Below are 23,478 nucleotides of genomic sequence, written 5' to 3' on the forward strand. Positions count from 1 at the left end.
AGACAACTCCAAAACCTGTACTCTCGCTTGTTTACCACTCTTTTCCCTCCCTGGGTTTCTAAGTTTAACAAAAATGCCTCCTTTTTAAGAAGCCCCCAGTGTTCCTATTTGCCCACTGGCATCACGGAAACATGGATCTGAGAGGAAAGATCTTAGATACGGAAGAAAAGAATGTCGAGTTCACAGCTCCAGGATTGGGCCAAGCAGTGATGATGGTTCCTCATGGCTCACAAAGAAGAGTAGTTCTAACACTGGGGCCTCAAGGCCAAACCTTTAACCCATCACCAGCCTCACAAAGACAATATGGGAAGAAAGCAGAACAGTACTTTTGTAGTATTCATCTAAAGGAAAAAATAGCCAAATTCCATCTATAAGCCAGCTGGAGCCATAACACTCAATAAAGACAAATATAAACACATCCTGCACTTATGTCCAAATAATCAATGGTCCTCCAACAGAACAAAGGGAATGGGTCTTTGCAACAGCATACATGAAAAAGAGTGAGAGGTTTTAGTCATCAAAAAGCCAACTATGGGCCAGTAATAACGGCAAAAAAACCACAAAAAACAAATGTGATCTTCAAACTGCATCAACAGAAGCATAACAGCTAGCAAGAGGGATGTGAAAATCGCTTTTTTCTCAGCACAGGAGCATTCCCACCTTGAGGAAGAGGAGCGTCTGTCAGTTCTGGTGTTACACGCCAGGACATGACAAATTACAATCTTCATCTAGAGAAGTGATCAAAAGGGTGAAATGTCTCAAAATATGTCACATCAGGGTAGCTGAAGAAAATGGGATTGTTTATTGAGGTTGATTTCTAAAAGTTACAGGGTGCCTTTTATTTTTTTCTTTTCCTTTTGTTACATTTCCCAAGAGCTGCCTTGAAGAAGAAAAATTCAGATTCACTTTCTGACACAGAGGGCCAGGGAAACAGACTGCAACTCAGTATAAGGAAAAACCTTCCAATAGTAGTGTCTGGAAATGATATGAGAGCTCTCCTGAGTAGTGAGAAGGCCATCAAGGGAGGTAATCAAGAGACACTGGAGAGATGTTGGACTACATAACTTCTGATGCTCCTCAAAACTCCAATTCCAAGCACATTGACACTCTCTTTCTTTCCTCCCATCAACACTGAAGAATCAGAGAAAACAAACTCTGAAAACCCAACGGAAGTTGGCCACAAATCAAAAATGGCTTAGCCCAGAAGACAGTTCCGGTGTCCCCAACCGCCCAGCTCCTGCGCCTCTTCCCAGCTCCCCAAAATGCCCCCTGGAAGGTGGGATGCAACAAGGAAGACTCACCTTTCTTCTCAAAGTCCCCTTTCTCTTCCCCTGGTCGGCCCAGGCTGTCCAGGGTGTGGGTCACCTGACTGCCAAACTCATCCTCACGGGAGACGTGGTTGGCCCGCCGGGGCGGGTCCTCCTCCTCCTCGTAGTCATAGTCATCCAGGATGGGGGTCTCCCGGATGGGCACGCCGATGACGGAATTGTGGGCCTGCAGCCGGGAGGAGCGGAAGCTTTCCCGGGCCTGGGGGCCCAGCAGCACGGAGGGGATGTAGTGGATCTCGTGAGTGGCTTCCGTGCTGGCGCTCTTCTGGGGGATGCGGCGACGCTTCTGCCAGCGCCGCTGGGCGTACAGCGCCACAGTGAACACCAGCAGCAGCAGCAGCAGTGCAATGAGGCCACCCTGCAGCGGGAGGGAAGAAGGACAAGCAAATGGGCCACTGCTCTTCGGGCCGGAGTGCCAGAGGGGGTCTTCCGTCCACCACACTCAGCCCAGATCCCTGGGTTTGGCTCTCAGACCCTCAGAGCGACCCCGTTTCCAAACCTGGCTTTCTCATCAACAAGCTGTGTGACCTTGGACAAACTGCTTCACCTCTCTGAACCTTGCTTTTCACTTGTATAAGGGTGAGTAAGAACCCCTGCCCTTCCTTCTTCAGAAGGTCGCCATGAGGAGCAAATGAGATGGATAATGGTCACGCCAGAGTGATGCAGACTGCTAAACACTGGGATGAGTCAGGGCTGTGGCTTCAAACACACAGTGTCTGAGTCCTGAATGTGCCTTCTACCAGCTGAGTGACCCCAGGACATTTGCTCACACCCTCTCAGCCTTGCTTCCTCATGTCTAGAATGAGTCCACTGAGGGCTCAAGAGACAGCAGCCTTTGTTCCATCCTGCTGGGAATATACAATAGTGTTGTCAAGTCAAACAATTTCTGCATAATGTATATTTTTATTATCATAAACACTGATTCCCAACAGGGGGCCTGGGACAAACTAGGCGCTCCATAAATATTTGTTGAATGAATGAATGAACAAATGCACTGTTCTAGGGCTCCCTTAATCAGAAATTTAAGGCATACTGATGTTTATTTTTCTTTAACACATCCAACCAGTAAATATTTGGTTGAGTCTGCACACCATACATGAAATTGAAACAGGCTAAAGTGTTTACGAATGGATCTTGCATGATTCATGAGACTCATGAAATATCCTGCTCTGTGAACCCCTCAAGGGCAGGGGTATTTCCAAAGCACGTCTGTGTTCCCCACAGAACCTGTCAAGGGCTGGAGGTGGAAGGTTTGTATTCTCCTCGCCTCCCTTCTTTCACTCTGTGCCAGAAGCATCTCCAATGAACAGGGGTAGCCCCTTTGGTTATCCTGCTTCACTTCATTATACATTGCGCTTTCTGCCTGGGAGATTCGGGGCCACTTCGTTGAGTCCCTGATGTGTGATCCCTACACTTGGGGAGGATCACGCTTGTGGTTTAGGGGGAGAGAGGCAAATAAATCAAGAGACTCTAGAACTCGGATGGTGCACAGCAGAGCAAGCTCTGAGCCTCACTGTGTATGTGTGTGTGTTTGGTTTGGTGTTTTAGCTCTAAAGCCTGTATTCTTTCAACCACACCCATGTGGCTGATTGTTCTTCCTTAATTATGATCGCATTGAAGGCAAGGACAATTTCTGAAAACTACTTGTATAACATCTAGCAAAGATGACAGATGTTAACTAACCCTGAATAGATTATCTTGGGTGGGGGGGTGACTGCTGTAAAGGATACCTGCTTAGGCCAAGAAGAACATTATTTACTAAAATGATTCAGCTGTCCTGCTGACTACATTAAAAAATGATGATTTCCTTTCGCAAGTCCTTCAACTCACTAAGCTAGAATTCATCACCTCCACGGGGGATGGGGAGTGGGTGGTAAGTGGGCTAAGAGGTGACCAGGGTTGCAGGTATGGCTGACAGCCCCGTCTTGACTCTGGCGGTGAGTTACTGTGGGATCCCCAGGAAGGTTTCTGTGGATGTCAGAACTCAAAAATAAATATACTAAAAAAAAAAAAAAGCTATAAGTATGCATATTTATGTATATGTGTGTGTGGGTACAATCTGTCAAGTGTATGTAAAATGTGTGTGTGTGATTGGGCTTGACATATATACACTAATATGTATAAAATGGATAACTAATAAGAACCTGCTATATAAAAAAATAAATAAAATTCTAAAATTCAAAAAAAAATGTGTGTGTGTGTATAGTTTAGTACCTCTGGAGCCCTAGAAAAACAAGAACAAACCCTTTTTTCCCTCCACAGAACATACAATAGAGATTGCTCTACATCTAGAAAACATGTGTGACATGGTATTACTTGTCAGTTTTTTACACCAGAGATAAGAAAGGAAAGAGACAGAGGGGGTAGTGTGGACAGAAGAGATAATAAGAAAGATAAGTGAAGAGAAAAAGGAGGCAGGAAGAACACTACCACTCAATAAAACAGTAGCAGGCCCTCTCCTTACTACTTTTACTTAATGTTATTTTATTTAATCTTTAAGGCAATCCTCTGTAATAGTTTCTGTTCCATAAATGAAATGAGGGAAAGGTGGTTCAGAGAGGTTAAGTAACTTGCTTAAAGTCACACAGGTTTTGATCCTAGGTCCAACTGGGAATAAAAGGCCAGGATGTGGTAAGGCAGGGGATCTGAACCCAGTTCTTCACTGCAGAGCCAGTGGTTATTTGACAGCATAGTGATTCTACAGAGCAAAGGAAGGGAAAGGAAAAGTGGGAAAGATGGTGAGGGTGTACAAAGTAAAAGGGAATCCCGAGAAGGAAAAGGAAAACATTGTTTTCAAATCCAGGATTCAGTGGGCACATCTCGAGGCAAACTCTTCAGAGAAGCTTTTAATTTTGGTCCATGGATACCCTTCGGGAAATTGCCTTGCCTGACTCAGCCCTCTATCTTCTCCCCTTTGGGTGTTTCATGCGCTGTGAGGGGCAGACCTTGCCTGGTTCCAGAGCCCTTCATCCCCGGCCCCTTCTGCCCACCATGATTATGGGTGTTTGACCCTGTGGGCAGACACAGGACCAAAACTGACCTGGGAAAGATGAGGCTTAACGAACCTGTCCACAGGCAACCACCACCACTACTCCCTCCCCCCACTGTATCCCAACAAGCCTCCCTGGATTCCCACGCAGCCCTGGATCAGCTCATAAAGCACCCCCAGGGAGCTCCTGGAGGGCAGGAAGCCCCATCCTTTGCTTCCAGAGCCCTCTAGCTGTATCTGGCACAGAGGCTAAGAGCTGACCTCAGACTGACACAGTTTTAGTCCAGATTCTACTGCGTAAGAGGCTGGGTGACCTTGACTAGGTCACTACTTTTCAGAGCCTTGGTTTCTTCATTGGTTAAATAAGGGCAGTATTCAGGGTCACCTCAATGGATCATTGTGAGGCTAAGTGAGATGCCTGCAGAATATTTAGTGCCGTGTGGGACACATGGAACTGCTCACAGACTGTTAGCTATTGTTATTGCCAACGGCATTCAGCAAGTGTATATTTAATGTTGAATGAATAAATGAATGAATGAATGGATGACTGACCTTCTGCCCCTGAATGCTCATTCTGCAAAACTTGTCTTGGGTCCCTAAATCCTTCTCAGTCTGGACCAAACACTTACATATGCTCTGTCATTTACCTTTACATATGTGCACATAAGGCGTCGTTGTCCTATGTTACCTGAGGAAAGAGGCCCAGAGACAGGAGGCTGTTTACCCAGGTAGTGTTGCTGAGATTCAGGTTCACTGCATCATGGCTTCACAATTTTGCTTGCGGTGGGAAGGGACAGGTGCATCCAGGGTGTAGTCAGCCCCTGCCCAGCCTCACCTCTGCCTCCTCAAATTACCTCGGCAACTTCATGCACAGATTTCCCAGCCTAGGGAGCTTCCAGAAGGAGGCGGCAGAGGAAGACCACCCACCTCCCTCAGCCCACTTTGATGGAAGCTGAGCTTGGGAGTCCCTTTAGCTCAATGATCTGCTGATTCATTTGATATGACCCCAGGCCAGTGGCTCCAGCCCTCCTATTGGAGCACAGGCTCCCTTCCCTCACTCCCCAGCCTGCCCTGACCTCCGCTCCCACCAGCTCAGCTAAGCCAATGACCACACAGCTTCCATTACAGATCAGGGTTTCACTGTGAAAACTGGGCCAAAAGAGAATTCCAGTAATCAAGGTCTCACTGTGCCACTGACCAACGGAAACAGACATCCCCAGGCTGGGCTCCTAAAGGGCTCAGGGGGCCTCACCCAAGACATAGCAGCAGCTCGGGTGATGTTTCAAGCACCACTGACCAGCCCTACCTTCAGAGGTAGGCTCAGAGCATGCAGGAAAAGGTTCTGAATTCAAGTCTACTCACTATGTGATCTCGAATTTCCCAGATGCCCTAGATACCCTCCGTTCACTCATCTGTAAATTCAGCTTGGTAATACTTGGAATAGTATAGCACATAGTTAGGGGCAAAGACTGGGGGTCAGAAAGACGTCTTTAAAATCTCATGCGATCACATAAAAATGGGGCAATCCTGGACAAAGGGCTGAACCTCTCTGAATCACAATTTTTTCATTCTCAAGACCGTGTGAAAAGCGTCCTTAGAGAGGGAGGTTAGATGTGAGTTCCTGGACACGGAGTGCTGTGCTCAGTGCCCGGCACGTGGTACACCCGTGATGCTCACGATACTCAGTCATGGTATCCGCAAGGTTGTTGTGCAAATGAAATCCAAACACCGCTGTGACGGCCCCTGCCAACTGAAGGGTGCTGTGCACAGGCAAAGGAGCTCAAGAGAACCACAGAGCCACCTCTGTCCTAGTGGAACATTTCACCCAAAGAAAGCAGATGAGTAACTCAAAATCGAGAAGAAACTATGATCTGCATCCACCTGGATGGGTCCGGGCTGCCGAGCCGCTCCACTCCTGCAGAGCTGAGCCCCCTCTTCTCTGCGGTCTTCCTTCACCAGGGCAAGCAAACAGAAAAGCAGGCTCTGACTCCGGAGCGGGGAGCAGGGCGGAGTGTCCAGCCACTGAGGCCACCCGCCAGGAGCAAACACAGACCCCAGCGGTGGAGAAAACGCTGCAAGGCAAGCAGGAGCCCAGGAGGGGAAAGAGGACGTAAGGAGAAGGCTGTGAACTTTTAGAAAGCAAGTTAAGAAGAGGCCAAGGCTCGAGGGGTGGCAAGCTGAGGTCCTGCTGGCCTCAGGGACAACCGAAGCCAAATCTGATGTGGACTGTGTTTCCTCTAGGCAGCCCAAGACAGACAAGGTTGGACACGTGGCCATGAGTTGCAGAAATAAAAACCTCAGTCTGTTCGTTAGGGGTAGGTTTCTGTGAGACCGCAAGCAGCACAAGCCTCGGGTGATTCGTTTTACCTTCTTATGGGTCTGAAGTTGTCACTGAGCTGTCAGGCAGGAAGTGGGAAAGAGACAGGAGAAGGAATATGTGTTCCCATCCGTCCTGGAACCTTCCCTACTAGAAGCCTCTCTAATGATAGAAGCTCACTCCTTCTATTACGGGTCTCAGATCGCTCAGTGGGGCCAGGCAAGGGTGAGCGTGGGCGATGTCAAGGGCGGAGTGATGTGATGGGGTAAGCAGGTATCCTGGGGGCACACAGGCCAGCGTGGGAGCCCCTGTCCCTGCTTGCTGTTGGCCATGACAAGTTGGCTGCGACATTCTACCTCCTTGTGCTACAACAGACTCACCTAAAAAATGTGCTGATTGGTCCCAATGTGAAGGGTTAAGCTAAGGATTAAACAAGACAATGAAAGATCTAGATAAAAGTCTGGCTCCACAAATGTCAGCACCACCAGCCTCAGTCCTTCAGCCTCTCTATTCCTCTATCCCAAATCCAATCCTTTCATACCCTTCCCCTTTGTTTGAAACCCCTTCCTGGCTCCCTTCTCCCACCCTCAGAATAATGTCCAGATCCCTAGCCTGGCACCTAAGCCCCTTCATGCCTAGGTCTCTGCTTCCTTCTCATGCCTCCCTTCCCTACAAGTCCTACCTCATACCCTGTCCTGGAGTCACACTGTGTGATTAGCATCTTCTCAAAGTGTAATGATCTGAGCACTTCCCCAATGGCTTCTTCCTCAGCCCAGAGCGCTCAATCATTCCCTCCTCGTAGTGGTTCGAATAATACGCACCCCCAAAATCGTGTCCAACCAGAACCTCAGAAGGTCATCTTATTTGGAAATAGGGTCTTTGCAGTTGTAATTGATTAAGATGAGGTCATACTGGATTGGGTGGGCCCTAAATCCAAGGACTGGTGTCCTAATAAGAAGAATAGAGGGGACTTCCCTGGTGGTCCAGTGGTTAAGACTCTGCGCTTCCAACGCAAGGGGCGTGGGTTCTATCCCTGGTCGGGGAACTAAGATTCCACATGTCCCACAGTGCGGCCAAGAAAATATACTGAAAACAAAACAAAAACTTTAAAAAAAGGAATAGAGGACACACACGCACACACACACACACACACACACACACACACACACAAACACACACAATCATGTGAAGACAGAGACTAGATTGATGCATTTACAAGCTAAGGAAAACCAAGGATTGCCAGCAACCATCAAAAGCTATTGGGAGGCATGGGACAGATTCTCCCTCAGAGCCTCCAAATGAGCAAACCCTGCTGACATCTTGATCTGGGGCTTCTGGCCTCCTGAACTGTGAGAGAATAAACTCCTGTTGTTTTAAGCCCCCCAGTTTGTCATAATTTGCTATGACAGCCCTAGGAAGCTAATATACTCCTCTTCATCTGCTCAGCTCAACTCACCCAGCCATCTCAGCTGGGACATCACTTCCTCAGGGAACACCTTTGCCTCTGCATGTTGGGATGAGGCTGAGCTCCCTTCCCTCACAAATCCCATGGTTGTCAGTTATCCGGCTACACTGCTACCACCTAATCATCTGGTTGACCATTTTCCCACTCTAGTTTCTGAGCTTTCATTTATCCAGCCTAAAACATAGTGCTAGGCCCAGGAAGGTGCTTAATAAACATCCAGAAGCCTAAAATCTTGCCCAGACTTTGCCAGAGGAATGTAAATCTGACCCCAGCATCCAGAGGGCACCTGATCAGACCTTGTATGGCCCCTCTTTGCTGCTCTGCCTTTATCCCAATGCTCGTGCCTCCAGCTGGTTTGCTTACATACACAATATCAAACGCTGAAAAACACACAGAGGTGAAAAATAAAAAGCACCCCCAAAACCACCCCACCGAGACAGCCTTCTGAAAAGTCAAAGTTAGAACTCCATTCAGCCTGGCCCCATTTTAATCTATTTTTCTGGTTAAAACATCCAGGCACAGGAGAAGGAGCCAGAGAAAGGAAAGAAAGGGATAATGTGAGAAATGCTTTATTTGACAACGTGTCATTCGGAAACTGATTATTTCTGTCTTTGGCCTTTTTAATATTCCCTCACAATGGCCAAGCCACAAAAGGATTTGGTATTCTAAGAATGGATTTATAATAGTCTGTTGGGCAGTGATAAGAACATGGGCCTTTAATCCTCAGAGCTGCGAACATGCATATTCTCCCAAGTAACGTCCTTCCCTTCTCGTCACTTGTGTCTGGTCCCGACAGCCAGCCCCAGGACAGCTGAGGCCTGATGATCCACTGGGTGTTCTCCTGGCCATTTGCTGAGTGACAGCTAGCAGGGAAAGGGGCTGGGTCTGCAAGTTCTCTGGGACATCTTCTTTCAGGCCTCAGACTGTGTGTAAGCTGGAGGGATTATTAGAAAACAGTCCAAACCCTTGGTGCTACAGGTAAGGAAACAGGCACAGAGAGTGGAAGTGACTTGACGGAGATCACAGAACATCCTGAAATGGTTTTGGAGGCAGACTATATAGCCAACACTCCCCAAAGTTGCTGAGAAATCATCAATCTTGACAGTTTGATCTACAAAATAGTTTCTTTCCCCAACCTTTCTTTCTCTCCATCCTATGTCCCAGTCACCATTACCTTTCACCATGATAATTTCAATACACTCTGAACCATCTCCCAGGCTTTATTCCATCTCCTTCACTGTTCTCAACCCATCTTCTATCATAACTAAGGCACAGCGGGAAACAAAGCCCCTCCCCACTGAGTAAGCTGGAAAGTCCTGCAGTTTGACAGTTCATGTTCATCAATAGCTTAACTTATATCTCAAAATGTATGCCTCTGAGATTATCTTCTCAAAATGTATGCTTCCCCCATCCATGCCACCAACCCTACTGTGTGCCTACGATAGGGCACCATGCTAAGTATTCAACCACGAGGGAACTCACTGTTTCTATTTAATGTTCTGAGATTTCCTCTGCCTGGAATGCTGCCCTCCTTGTTATTCCTCACCCCCACATCTGTAAGCTGAAATATCAGGCAGACTTCACAGCTACCTTCACTGCCATCTCCTTGGTGAACTCCTCTGGGATCTCCCAGTCTGCAGCCTCAGCCAGAAGGAATCGCTTTACCCTCCGAATTCCCAGAATACTTCATCTCAACCCTTACTTCAGGAGCTTTAGCATTTTCTACCTTGTATTAGAGTTACTGATGCTCAAGCTCCCCAGTCGGTTAGATGATTATACCCATTGCTTAAATGAAAAAGTGGAGGCTCGGAAGATAAACTCGCTTGAGAACACACAGCACGTGGCAAATATATGGGATAAGACATCCCACCTGGGGCTATTTCCAGTAAAACTGCAGGCCCACTCCCTCACAGACTGGGAATGGCCACTGGAGCTGCAGGAGAATAAGATGATAACATAGGTCAGAACCATAGTGCAAATGGCATGACTATTCTTTAGGCATTAAGGATCCGAGCCTTTTTTTTTTTTAAGCAATAGAGTGGTGAGATCACATTGGATGTATGTGGTGAGGAGACTGGAAACTGGGAGACCAGTGAGATAGCTATTCACAATCGTCTAGGACAGCACTTCTCGACTGGGGGCAATTTTGCCCCGCAGGAGACATTTGGTAATGGAGACATTTTTGGCTGTCACAACTAGGGAAAAGGTGTTACTGGCATTTAATGGGTAGAGGCCAGGAAAGCTGTAAGCATCCTACATGCACAGGATAGCCAGGAACAACAAAAAATTATTTCTTTCAATAGTGCAGAGGTTGAGGAAGCCCTGGTCTAAGACAGAGAAGATGAGACCTGAGATTAGGGCAGTTGAAGTGAGTAGTTAGCTAATGGGGTAGAAATAAGACACACCACAGGGTGGAAAGAATTGGTGTTTGATTGGCAGGAAGGGGAGAGAAAGAAAGTGCCAACGTGACAGTGAGGTGTGGATTCTGTCACTGGCTTAGAGGTGAATCTATCTATGTGTTAATTTTTTTCCTAGGTAAGCTCCCAGAAGGTTATGAAAGATCCCAGCACAGAATCAAATGAAGAGATAAGTTTACACGTGTGAACAATTAGGAGCGGATAAATGCACAATAACAAAGATGTGTATGTATATAATATATATTATATACACGTATGTATGTATTCATGTATATAAAAATATATTCACAACTATCTTTATATATATATATATATAGCTGGCTATATTTATCTATAGTTATCTCTTTATCACTAGACAGATGTAGGGTGACCTATTTAAGGAGGTCCCATTATAGAAAATGAAACCTTTTTCTTTTAAAGTAATCATCTACTTATAATGTATCTTTTAGCGACCCTATTTTATTTCCCAAGATGATGACAAGGGAATAAAGTAAAAATGCAGAAATTCTTTGAGACATACTCACTCCCCATCCAGCTCAAACTTTCTTAATCATCTTTAAATCAGATCAGAATGGGGGCCAAATCCTGGGCGATCATTCTGAATGCTATAGCAGTTCATCAAGAGGAAAGCTAATGAACATTGAGTCAGGCAGACATGGATTTGAGTCATGGCTGTGCTACCTTTCCTTTGGGTGTCATTGGTATATCACTTGTGTTTCTTTAGTTTTCTCATCTATAAATTGGGTCACTAACACCTAACTGAGAGGGTTTGGGGAGGATTAAATGAGATTGCATTATAGAACACTGAGCATAATGGCTTGCAAGTACTAGATGTCAGGAAATGTTAGCTTCCTTGTTATTGATGCAAGGCCTTGTTTCCTGAAAAGTTAGATACAAGGTAATGGTGAAGCCACCAAACTGCCTCCATTAAAGTATGAGATATTCTCTGTACAGTCTCCCAAAACATTCCCCTGATCACCCTGCTCTCCTCCTACAGATTCCAAGCTGTGTGACCTTGACCATGGCCCTTCCCCTCTTCAGGGCGAGTAGATAAAGTTGGCTTGTTTCTAACAGTCCTTCCAGCTCCAATATTCCAGATCAGAAAAGCAAAGGCAAACGTGAAAGCATTTTTGAACAGATGAAATATATATATTTTCATGACATCCCGCCTCGCATTTCAGTTGTATAAGCATGAACTAACACCAGTGAAACATCCTGTATCCCTCGCACCATCTCACGCAGCTGTGCTTTCGCTCATGCCACTCACTCTGCCTGAAATGTCCTTCCCCCACTTCTTTGTCTAGTCCTTTAAACCTCAGCTCTTTGGTCATGAGTTCTCAGCAAGCCTTTGTGAAATCTGCTGTCTCTGGCTGGTTAAGTACTCACCTGTTAGGACCCTCAGTGACTCATGCTTCTGTCTTCCAACTACCCTCTCATCACCCTGAGTGCCCCTGGAGGGCATCCTTAATCAAATCCATGTACCCAAGACCAAGCCCAGGGTCCAATACTGAGTAGATCTCATTATGCATTGATTGTATTTCTACAGTGAGAGGCAGTGAAGGGAAGGGCAGGGTTTTATTTATTTCTGAATAAATTTGAATGGTACATGGTACATAGTAGATCCTCAATTACTTCTTGGAAGAATGAATGAATGAATCCATTATAAATACCTCTTTGACGGTAGGTGACTGACATATACCTACATCTGTGTGGCAATTCTCCATCTGTGTGGGAGAGAGCTGAAAACAATTCACAGGAGGCACTTAGCACAAATCAGTATCCTTCTCCACATCCTCAGGTGGCCTCTCAAGTTCTCTCAGAAATCCCACTCTGAAGATGGATGGGGGGGGCACCTTTGAGAGGATTGATTTTTTTTCCTATTCTTTGAGTCATGAAGATAAACAGATGAACCCAAGTGACTGTGGAGGAGCCTTGCACTCATTCACTGATTCACTCATTCACCAGATTAAGGGCATTCCTGGAACCAGGCAGGCCCAAGTTCAAGTTCTTGCTCTACCACTTTCCAGTGGTGTGACCTTCTCTCTGTGAAGCTCAGTTTTTGCAGTCCCAACATGGAATAAACCCATTCACCAAAATGGGCTGTTGTGAGGATTAGATAAGATGATGTATGTAAAATATGTCATACAGCCCTTGACCTATAAAAAAACATTCAATACATGGCCGTTATTGGCTTGACTGTTACTGTTATTATTGTCATACTCCATCCCTGTGCCAAACCTTCTGCCTAGATTTAGGAATACCCAGATAAGGCCGCAAGAACTTGCAGTCAGTCTGGGGAAATAGATAAGTAAGCAGATAATGACTGCAATGCCCAGTTTGATAAGCTCTATGCCAGAAGGAAACAGAGTAAGAAGCAAAGGTTCTGACAGCTTCTAAGTGCAAAACATAGAAGAAGTGGGAATAAAAAGGACTTCCCTGTCATTCCAATTACAGTTAAGTTCAAAGGTGGTGGAGTCGGCTGGCCCATCTAACCAAGTATACTCATACCCAAAATGTGACAGAGAGACTGGGTAACCAACTAAACAGCCTGGGTAACCATGCAGGAGGTGATGGCCCCGCGTTCCGGTACCTGAGCTGTCGTGTACCAGCTGTGCAGCTTTGGGTGGGCCATTGCCCTTCTCTAAGCCTCAGTTTTCTCACTGGGAAGTTGAGGAGAGCAGTCTTCACAGAATGGGGCTATTGTGAGAATTAAACAAGTAAATGCACAAAGCATTCAAGATGATGTTTAGAACAAAGCCAGTGGTCAGTAAATGGCGGTTTAAAAAATTCTGACAGAGGAAAACTGCCTTAAGAAAGAAATCAGAAAACTTATGTCCTAGCCCTGGCCCTACTCCCTCCCTCATAAACTGAAGAAGTTTGCAGAAAGTTCACTGGTGCTCATGTGTAATTTTTTAACGAGGTGGCCGTAGCAGCCTTGTGAGTGAAGCGCTCTTCATTTAACAGACAAGGAAAGACAGCTGCCTAGAAGTGCTTTTGCCCAAGGTCGCAGAGTCAGTTAGAGGCAGGGCACACATTTGGTTCCAGAATCCAGAGTCCATGATAATCCTGAAGCTCTCAGTTTGTCCCTAGAGTCGGTGGTATCCGGAGCCTGTGGCCTTTGCTCAGGGCATCGTTCTCAGGGAATGTGCTGCAGACACACACGGTCCATGGAGAGGTCCCTAATACTGTGTCAACCTTAAACCACTGTGCCAACAGCCCAGCCTTCTGAGACAGAAAAGAGAGCTCGGACTCTCAAGGAAGCCGGAGGCTACGGAGAAGCTGGTCAACACTTAATACACTCAAAATAACTTTCATACAGGCAGGGAGCTTCGCACGTGAGCTGGCTTCTTGAGAAATCTTGGGTGGGGAAAGGAGGTTTGGTGGAGGTGCTGGTCTGCAAACAAGACACAGCCTCATCGGTGAAGACCTCCCTTTGCACCCCTGGTGAACGGCGCCCCTCACTCTGGTGTCCATCACAGCATCTCTGTCTCTTTTCCTTGATTTAACTGGTTTCAAAGGGGACTTACCTCTCCCTGCTGTTATATTATACATTCATGTGTTAACTTTGTTTATGGGTCTAATGGAATAGAACTTCCATAAGATAGGACCCCCATTTTGTTCATTACTTTATTGTCAGTGCTGAGAGTAGCACTCAGTGCTTTGTTGGTGCTTACTAAATATCTTTTGGATGGATGGATGGATGGATGGATGGATAAGTGGATAAATGAGTGGGTAGATAGATGTCTCCAAAAATGGCCTGGAAGCCCCAAAAGGGAAAGGGCTGAGTCTGAAGCATCCTTGAGTCCTGTCCTAGGGCTAGAAGACTGGAAGATACTTAGTGAATTCACACACACACACACACACTGCTGTTAGCCCCCTCCTAGGGCCAGGGAAGGAGCACTGTGGGTAATTAAAAGGCAAACAGGACAACAGTCAGGCTACTTCTCCTTGCTTTGGGGGCAAAGAGAAGTTGGTCTGCATTCCAAGCCTGTTTAATCATTTACTTACTTGTAAATGCTCAGGAGACTATGAACCAGAAAGCAAAGAGGTGAGGTGATGTCCGACCCAATTATTCATGCACAATCACCTTCTACAGAAAGCAAACTGATAGCTATACCTATTTGCTATTCCTAGTCCTATACCTGGATGGAAATAATAGGACTTTAAGTGAAAGGGGACGTCCATGATGTAGCATCAAGTCCTGGCTGTCACTGATCAGCCATACAGCCCTGGGTCAGCCACTTCACCTTTCTGAGCCTCAGTTTCCCCATGTTTAAAAAGACCATGATAACAGGTACCTTTTCCCCTTTATGTAAGGACCCATCTTGAGACTCATGTTTATAAGAGAACTTTCTCTGTTGCAAAGTGATTTACACAGAGCAATGCTTAGTAAAATAAGTGTTGAAAAAGAAAGAAGAAACCCAATACCAGCAGTAACTCCGGCAGAGAGTCACTGAAGTCACAGAAAGCAAAGCTGTAAACCCAGAGGCTTTCCAATATTTCCAATGCCTTCATAATCTACCCATCAAGTTTCTTCAAAACTTATCACAAGTCACACACTAGGGGTCTTCTGGAGGCACTGTTTTGCTGCCATTTCCCAGCACCAGTGATGGAGGTGTCAACTGTCTGGAAGGCGTGTTGTGACAGCCTGGGGGGGTCTCCCCTACTGGGCCTGATCAGGAAAACCCCGGGAAAGGTAGTTACTAAGGGCAGAGGGTCAAGCACAAGATGACAACCAATGAGAACGGCGAAGAGAGGAGACTCAAGGGGAGGCTGATTTGAGCAATGACAGAGGCGGGAAGCAAAAATCGCTCAGTGACCTCCTTGCAGCCATCAGGGCTGACCTGGTACGATTCACCCTTTCCTCTTCACCTTCCTGCTCCTTGTCTCCTGAGTTTTCAAAAACACAGAATTCAGCATTTCCTGAGTACCCCAAGTTAGCGGAGAGAATCACCAGCCACCTACTGCCTTAGTAACTCTTCTTACCTCGGTGATGCCCTCCGCCCTGAACCCAGGGCACAGGCTGCAGGGGGCGCTGGTAGGTGATGCTTTCCTTCCTTGTTCAGGGAACACCCCAACTGAAGCACGGTTAAGCCCCTACCCCCCGCCATGAGTGCTAAGCACCTCAGAACGTGTTCCCTGAGGCCTTGCTGTCACAAGCTGGGCTGCTCCAAGGCAGCTCTCCAAGTTCTGCTTCCCCAGTCCCTCCCTAAGATTCTGCATCTATATCCTTCCAAGGACCTCCCTCAGATCCAGCCCCAGCTGGGCTTCCAAGACTGTACATTGTCCTTAGCTCAAATCCAGGGTGAAGTACAGGAACCCCAAACCTCAGCACTTCATAGCCTAAAGGGGTCAGCGATAGCTCGCCCAAACCAGCCACCCAAGAAGACATATCATTCAGGGGCCACTAGAGCCTGAGGCTGGAAGGATGAGGTATGGGAGAGCCCAGGAACTGTGTCAATTAAAGAGGAATTAGATGCAGCTCAACTAAATGACCATGTCATAGAGTCACCTCCTTCCCACGTTGGTGACGGGTTGAGCTCAATCAAGAACAACTAGCTTGGGTTCCTGGCCCCTCCAGAGCCCTGTGGATTTTGAACCAACCAGAACACCCTGGAGGAACAGGTGGAGGTGGGATAGGACTGCCCCAGAGAGAGTCCCTGTTTCTGAATCTCTTCTTAATCCTGTGCCCCCAAGGAAGCTGGGGATATCCATTTCCAAGGCTGCCGTAAAAGTCACCACAAACTGGGTGGCTCAATACCCACTACTTGGTCCATAGATGTTCTCAGCAAATTGTTCTGTTACTATTATCATATTCACCAACAACTGCATTGTCTCTCTTTCCTTTATAGGGAACATTTGTGTGTGTGTGTGTGTGTGTGTGTGTGTGTGTGTTTCTCTCTCTCTCTCTGAAAGCTTTTACATCCCCCTGCCTTTTATCCATACTGTTCTGAAATTGCACCACAATGCAACTAGGTGTGGGTTTTTCCTCTCCTTTTTGTTCTCAGTGGACACTTTCAATTTGAATATTTGTTTCTTTCTTCTGCACAGGGAGGAATTTTGGCATGATTCCCTCCCTCCCATTGTCTGTGCCTGGTTTCTGGGGCTCCTCCCCCTTTGCTGTCAACAAGGGAGTTTTCTAGGGGCTTCGCCAGGGTCTCCCGTTCATGAAGCCTCCCTGTATGCAGGGCTGCGTGCCCTTCCAGGAGGCAGAGAGCAGGCTGGCAGTGGAACTCCTGAGGAAAGCAGGGAGGGGCCGGATTCTGGAAGGATGCCCTGTCTCCAGTTTCCCTCAAGCAATCGCTCCTCACTCAAAAGGAAGATATCACGGAAAATTGCTGGACCTAAATCAGTATCAGGCTCAGTGGAAGCCAGGAGTTCAGAACTTAATTCTCTTAATGAGATTTTTGGGCAAGTCACTCAAGCTTCTTTCCTCACCAGTCAAGTGGCAATGATGATTTACCTTCCCTGACTCCCAGGGTGGTTGGGAGGAGCAAATGAGAGGATGCAGGTGAAGAGGCTTTGAAAATCACTAAGTGCTATTTACATACACGTGTATGTATGTAAGCAATACACATGCATGAAATTAAAATATACTCTCAAAACTCTCACTGCATTATAAATACTGAAACCTACATTTCTGCTCATCCTTCAAGATCCAGTTGAAATGGCCCTGTTACTATTTACCTGACGCAGCACCTGAAATAATTGTCTTGAATTTAGAACCACACTTAAAAAAAAGCAAGAAAGAAAAGGATATGTTTAAACAAGAGAACTGCACACAGGACACAGCAGCACCGACTGTGAGTAGTGGACATTCAGGCTGACCAAGGAAGACAGCAGTTTCATGTTTCCCATCGCATTTTCCCTCTGGATTATAAATGCTCACTGAGTGTAGCAGTGAGAAAATGACCCAACTTCTTAAATTCCTGTCTCCGTATCTCTTGTCATAAAACATATATAGGTTAATTCATGCAAATTAAATGTGCATATGATAGGACTCCACTGTTATAAAACGCTCCTTGTATCTGTCTTATGAACTGGAGATCCCTCCCTGGAAGATTCCATTTGGACCAATGACTCCCCGCTAAGATGTTGATGGACTCTCGCTGTAACAGAAGCGTGTCTTTGCAGTGCTGTATACAAGGGCTGGGCAGCAGGAAGGCGAGTCACAGGAGAAGTAACTGGCAGAGGGCTAGAGGCAGAGACAACCCTCTCTCCCCAGATCACAGAAGGCAGCAGTGGTACCCAGCTGCCCGCAACCAGGCTGCAAAGGCAGCTGTGGGCAGGGATGGATGGTCTCTGGGATGCAGAGTCGAGACCAGTTAAACTCAGCAGAGACCATACAGACGTGCCCGGCAACCAGACCACTGCCCCCTGACCCCGCTTCCCCTTTCTCTTCCCGGTCCTCCAGTGCCAGCTAAGCTCTCCTGATCAGGCCACGCGTCTCATACCATGCTCATGCCACGCTCACGCCATGCTCGGCAGGGGCTGGAGAGAAACCTGGCGGGAGCAGACACACTCATCTTTCTACACTAAAATCTCCCTTTCCAACTGTCAGAAGAGAAAGAAAGGGACTCAGAGTTCTTCAGGTTAGCCAACACTGTTATCATTAGTTTGTGAACACTTTCCTTTTTAAAAAATCTTCATTGGGTACCCATTTCTGGAAAAAAACACAACATAAAAAATTTCCAGTTCAAGTGAAGATTGGGAGTCTGAAATTTCTAGGGTTCCATGGAACAGAACTAGAAAAAAAGGACTCTTTCATTTCGCCAAGGGGAATATCAAGACATTCATCGGCACTGACAAATTAATTGCACTAACAGAATCAATCTTCACAGGGAATCTGAGGTTGGTGCTAACATACCCATTTTGCAGGTAAGAAAACTCAAAGAAGTTATGTCATTTGCTCCAGGTCCCAAAATGAATCTGTATCAGACCCGACCCATGATCAGAACCCAGACCTGTAAGACTCAGTAGAAAATCTGGGAGGGTTTCTTCTCCCCTCTGGAAAAATCTCCTCCCATCTAAAAGCGTATTACTGTAACTACAAGCAAACAATATAAACAACCACCACTGCAACAAAACAGCATCATTTGCACAGCACTTAGGTTTAACAGCCTTTCCCTGCAGTACTCCCTCATTTGAGCAGCTAGCTCTGCATTACACAGCTGGGACCAGGGCGAGGCGAGGGAGGCACTCATCTTGCATGCAAAATGTAAAGGGATGCCAAAAACTCAGTAATCAAGATAAATAATATTTTAATACACTACTTTAAAAAATCAAAATGAATGCATTCCTGAGTGTTTTGACAACCCTTTCAATTCCATGCCCAAGATGAGTGAAGCATTCATTCCCTTACTCTAGCCCCAGCCCTACAGCCTGAAGATCTCTGAAATGGGGAGAAAATGTATTATTGTACTATTTTACTATGAGGAAGGTGATTAAATAACATTTCCAGGGAACTAAAGGCAGGTCCTTCTGACTCCAGGCCTTAAGCTCCTCTTAGGCCAGCTGTGGGCCTCTCAGCCCTGGGAATCCGGTGATGTCGGTGTGATGGGGCTAGGGTAGAGCTGAGTCCCATTACACATACCCCGAAACCAAGGCACACAGTAGCCGAATGAGTTGTGCAAGAACCCAGGGCTACGGTGTGGCAGAGCTCAGCAATAAATTCAGTTCTGATAGGATCCCACAGTCCACACAGCCTTCCATCATTACCAAAACATGAGGATTATTCTGAATAAGACGCAGAAACGTGAAGGCTCTGAGAGAGCCCGCAGATGGCCACCATCCTGAAGCAGTGCTAACTGGGCTCTGTGCTTCCTACCATCCCGGGGAAGTGCCAAGGAGGCTGTCCTGGGCTGCAGGCAGTGAGCTGGAGACAATGGGGCAGTGGGCAAGCAGCGGAAGAAACACCAGCCTGCTGGCTGGTTGGAGACTTGTCCAAAGAATGTCATGAGCAAAGGAGAGGGTACTCAGGGCAGGATGTGGGATCCCGGGGGCTGGCTCTGACATTTGAGTCTCCCTCAGTATTGCGCTGTAAGCTCTGTGAGAGCAGGGGTGTTATCTGTTCAATGCTTGGCATCTTCGGTGCCTGAAACGATGCCTAACACATAGCAGGGGCTTGATAATAGACAAGGTAATGGACGAATCTCAGACTTTGAGATTCAGTTGGGTACAATGAGCCCTAGACTCTGAGTTCTTCCACTGCCCCCACGCAAGGGGCAACCTCTCTCTGCCTCAGTGTCCTCACCTGTAAAATAAATACAACGTGCCTCATGGGTATGTTGGAAGAGAAAGGTGAGTTAATACAGGTCAAGCTCTACGTACAGTGTCTGGCACCTCATAAGTGCTACATATATTAGGCAAAAGAGTAATAAGAAAAGTTAGCTCCCAAAAGCAAACAAAACAGAGGTAGCTGATATTTTCTTTTTGTGTCTGACATTGGTTCAGGCTCCACTGCTGGCCTCAGATGAGAGAATGCAGAGCAAGGCCTGAACCATGGAGGGAGAGAGACAACCAGTGTCTGGCACCTTCTACCCACCAGTCCCTGCCTTCCCCACTTTACCAACATTATTTTACTTAATCCTTACAAGTTTGTGAAGTAGGTTCTATTATTATCCCCTTTTCCCAGATTGAGCCTCAGAGAGAGGAGGTAATTTGTTCAAGGTTGTTAGAAGGGCTGGTCAATGAGGCCAAGTAGTTCTGAAGGTCAAGTCCCAATGGCCGCTGTGCCACGCTCTGGCACTCCTCACTCTTCCTCTCTGTGCACCCGTCTGCAAGCAGGGAGTCAGAGAGGAGACGCTGGTGCGAGGCCTCCTGCCTCCAGCACTTGGGGTATACGGGCTAGCCAGTGTCCTTGGAGACACGCAGTCGCGTTTCCCAAGGAGCCCAGGGTGAGGGCTGCCACTGGCCATGGTTTTGGGAAGGTGGCAAAGTGAAACCCCACCGTCTTACAGAGCTGCAATTACCACCCCACTCCCTGGAGGGAGGAAAGAGGTATTTAATAAAGACACTCCCACCCCCACCCAGTGCAGGAAGGAAGGGCGGAGGTGCATCTCCGGAGGCTCTGGGCAAGAGGACCCACTGGTTTGCAGGTACTCCCTCAGGTCCCTTGGCCCAGCCCTGTGTATCCATGGCCTGGGAACAGGGGCTGGGCTCCCTTTGTAGGCTCTCACTGAGGGACAGTGGGATGGCAGGGATGTAGGTGACAGAGTTCAAACCCAGATCGGCCTGACTCTGGGAGGCTGGTGAGCGATGCTGGTCAAGTCCTTGCTCCTCTCAGAGCCTCATTTATGAAAGGAGATTGTACCAGGGGGTCTGCAAGGGGCCTCCCACTGCTGAACAGCTTATGAGCGTATGAACTGATAAGGCCACAACCAACATCTCTGGCTCTGGCCCAGCCCGTGACTGAATCTCTTCCACAACACCCTTCAGTGATGAGAGACTCATTACTTCTTGGAAAGCAGAGCACCCTAGAAGAAACTTTGACTCTTTTCTCTGACGAGCTGTGTGACATAAGAGAATGAATTCTCTTCTCTGAGTCTCAGTTTAATCAGTAGAGAAACAAGGATGCCGGTGCCCACCTGGAAGGATTGCTGTAAGGATTAAATGAGCTAATGTGAGTGAAGTTCCTGGTACCCAGTAGCACTGGCTATTATTCTCCAAGTTGCCAAGCTGCCACTCTCCCAAGTAGAAACAAACAAAAAGGGGAAAAAATGGTCTATTCAACATGCAGATACTAAACTTCCAGTCTTTCTCAGCTGGAAGATATTCCACAATACTCAAGGATCCATCAGGCAGGGAATGCTTCTTCGTAGAACCTTAGGTGCATCACTTTATCATTGTGAAAACTGAGGCCCAGAGGGTGTATCTGCCCTACCCAAGGTCACACAGCAAGGCAGCAGCAGACTCAGGATTCCTGAACCCCAAAGTCATCATATACTCTACTGGGGTAACCAAGAGGCCCTGTCATCCTTGGCTAACAGCATCCCCCCAGAGACAAAAGGCAGCACTGAGTCCCCACAATCAAGTCAGCCAGTGTTTCCTAAGCCAGACACTGGGCAGGACACTTGGAGCCCAGAGAGGAATGAGAAGTGGCCCCTCCTCCCAGGGGGCTGCAAGTGGGGGAGGGACAGCAGGAGGAGTTAGGGAAACCTGTCCACAGTTTCCGGAATATGATCCTCCCTCACTCCTTTTTTTCCTCCTCTCTCTGTAAAAGGCCCAGCGAAGCAGACAGATGTTGACAACATCTGGGCCGCTGTTGTCAGGCAGCAAGTGGCTCTCAGCTCCCACTGGAGAAAGGACGCCGTTGGTGTGAGGAATGATAATCAAGGGCTCACGTTTGCAGAGTGTTCTCTCCGGTTTCAAGAGACATCCCCAATCCTTCTCACTCCCGCTCATTAGCCCCAGTGAGTGCTGCAGACAGCAGCTGTCTGAAAGCCAGGCAGGGCCATTTCCACTGCTTAGAAGGCAAAACCGAGGCTCACAGAAGTTAAGCTTCCTGCCCCAAATCACAGAGCTCATAAGGCAGCTAGGGCCTGAACATAAAGTCCCATGACTCCTAGAATAGTGTTTCTTTTCTGTGCTAGGCTCAGGCATGGGCTGCAAGTGAGCACAGAAACGAATGCAGCCCTCTCTCTATATTTAAAGAACGTGAGTGAGCCCTAGGTGCCAGGCACAGGATCACGTGGTTAGTATGCTTACTCGTTAATTCTCTCAACATTATGAGATAAATGTTATTTTGATCCTTCCTTTTTGGATGCAGAAGTTGAGACTCAGAGAGATCAAGTAACCTACCTGTGGTCACAGTGGCGACTAAGATGAGTCGCTGGTCAAGTAGAAGGTCCAGGGACTTGGTGGGAAGAACTGGGGACATTGGGTTCCCGGCCCTGCCACCTTTGCCAACTGTGTGACACTCTTGGTAAGAGGCAGAGCCGGACTTGGAATCCCAAAGCCAGTCGACTTTGGGTGTGACTGTGTGTGTGATAGTGGAAGGGGACTGGGAAGGTTTCAAGGAGGAGGGACTGAGTCTTGAAAAGTAGGATTCTGCCAGAATAAAGAAAAGGGAGTTACAGGCTGAAGCAATGTCCTCCACGGCTTGTGCCTGGCATGCTCCCAGAACATGAGGTTGCTACAGCTGGAGCAGAGTGAGGAGGGGGAGAGGAGGAGATGAGGTGGGGACATACCACGAAGCCAGAGAGCAGAGGACCAAGAGACCAGGCAGTGACAATAATCCAGGGCAGTCGTCGTAAATTCAGAGCAGACGCTCGAGCTGCCCTTAGATGGTCCTTCTTACAGACTTGCCCTTCCGTAACGTGTGTCAGGTCTTTCTCCAGGATAACAATCTTTGAAAGGGTTTCTAGAACTTATCTAGTCCAATCCCAGTTTTGCAAATGGGGGTCTAAAGTCCAGAGACGGAAGGGTTTTGTACAGACTCACTCAGCACATCAGGGATGTAACTCAGGATGGAACCCAGGCTTTCTGCTTCCCTGGTAGACACTCTCCAGCCCTCGACACCATACTCTCAGTCTCATCTTCTGCATATCATAAGGCTGTAGCACAAGGTTCACATTCACTCCCTGACTACCTGAGTCCTGGTTAAATTTGTCCTTATGATGCTTTTCAGAGTTGACACTGTAGCTCCTCAGAGTCTGCATGACTCATGAGTTCTCTCTAATGGATTAGTTTGGGTACATTTTCAGCTAGAAGAAACTTTGACAACTGCACTCTTACAAGCCAGGAGTACCTTCTAAAGGATCCATCTGGTTTCATTCACACTAGAGGTCATTTTGACTTTTGTATCACTTCAAGCAGTGAGTATCTTGTGAAGAAGGGGCCTAAACACAAATATCTACAGAGAACGTACATAGGGAAGGGAGGAGGATACAATAAAAGAGACAACAGGGAGTGGTGCGGACAATGGCAAACTACAGCACATGTGATCTTTCCAAAGGGTTATC

The 23,478-nt window shown here is 47.2% G+C and overlaps 1 protein-coding gene across 2 annotated transcripts in view; it reads right to left on the reverse strand.

Moving 5' to 3' along the window:
* ASTN2 (astrotactin 2) overlaps window positions 1-23,478 on the reverse strand; it is an 898,930-nt gene that overhangs the window by 680,887 nt on the left and 194,565 nt on the right. For both annotated transcript variants that reach the window (XM_082402209.1, XM_082402208.1), the window contains exon 3: window positions 1,302-1,686. In XM_082402209.1, the coding sequence (XP_082258335.1) occupies window positions 1,302-1,686 (385 nt within the window). The remainder of the gene's footprint in view (window positions 1-1,301; window positions 1,687-23,478) is intronic.

Source organism: Balaenoptera borealis (assembly GCF_965194805.1).
Source record: "Balaenoptera borealis genome assembly, chromosome: 8".
Lineage (NCBI taxonomy): Eukaryota > Metazoa > Chordata > Mammalia > Artiodactyla > Balaenopteridae > Balaenoptera > Balaenoptera borealis.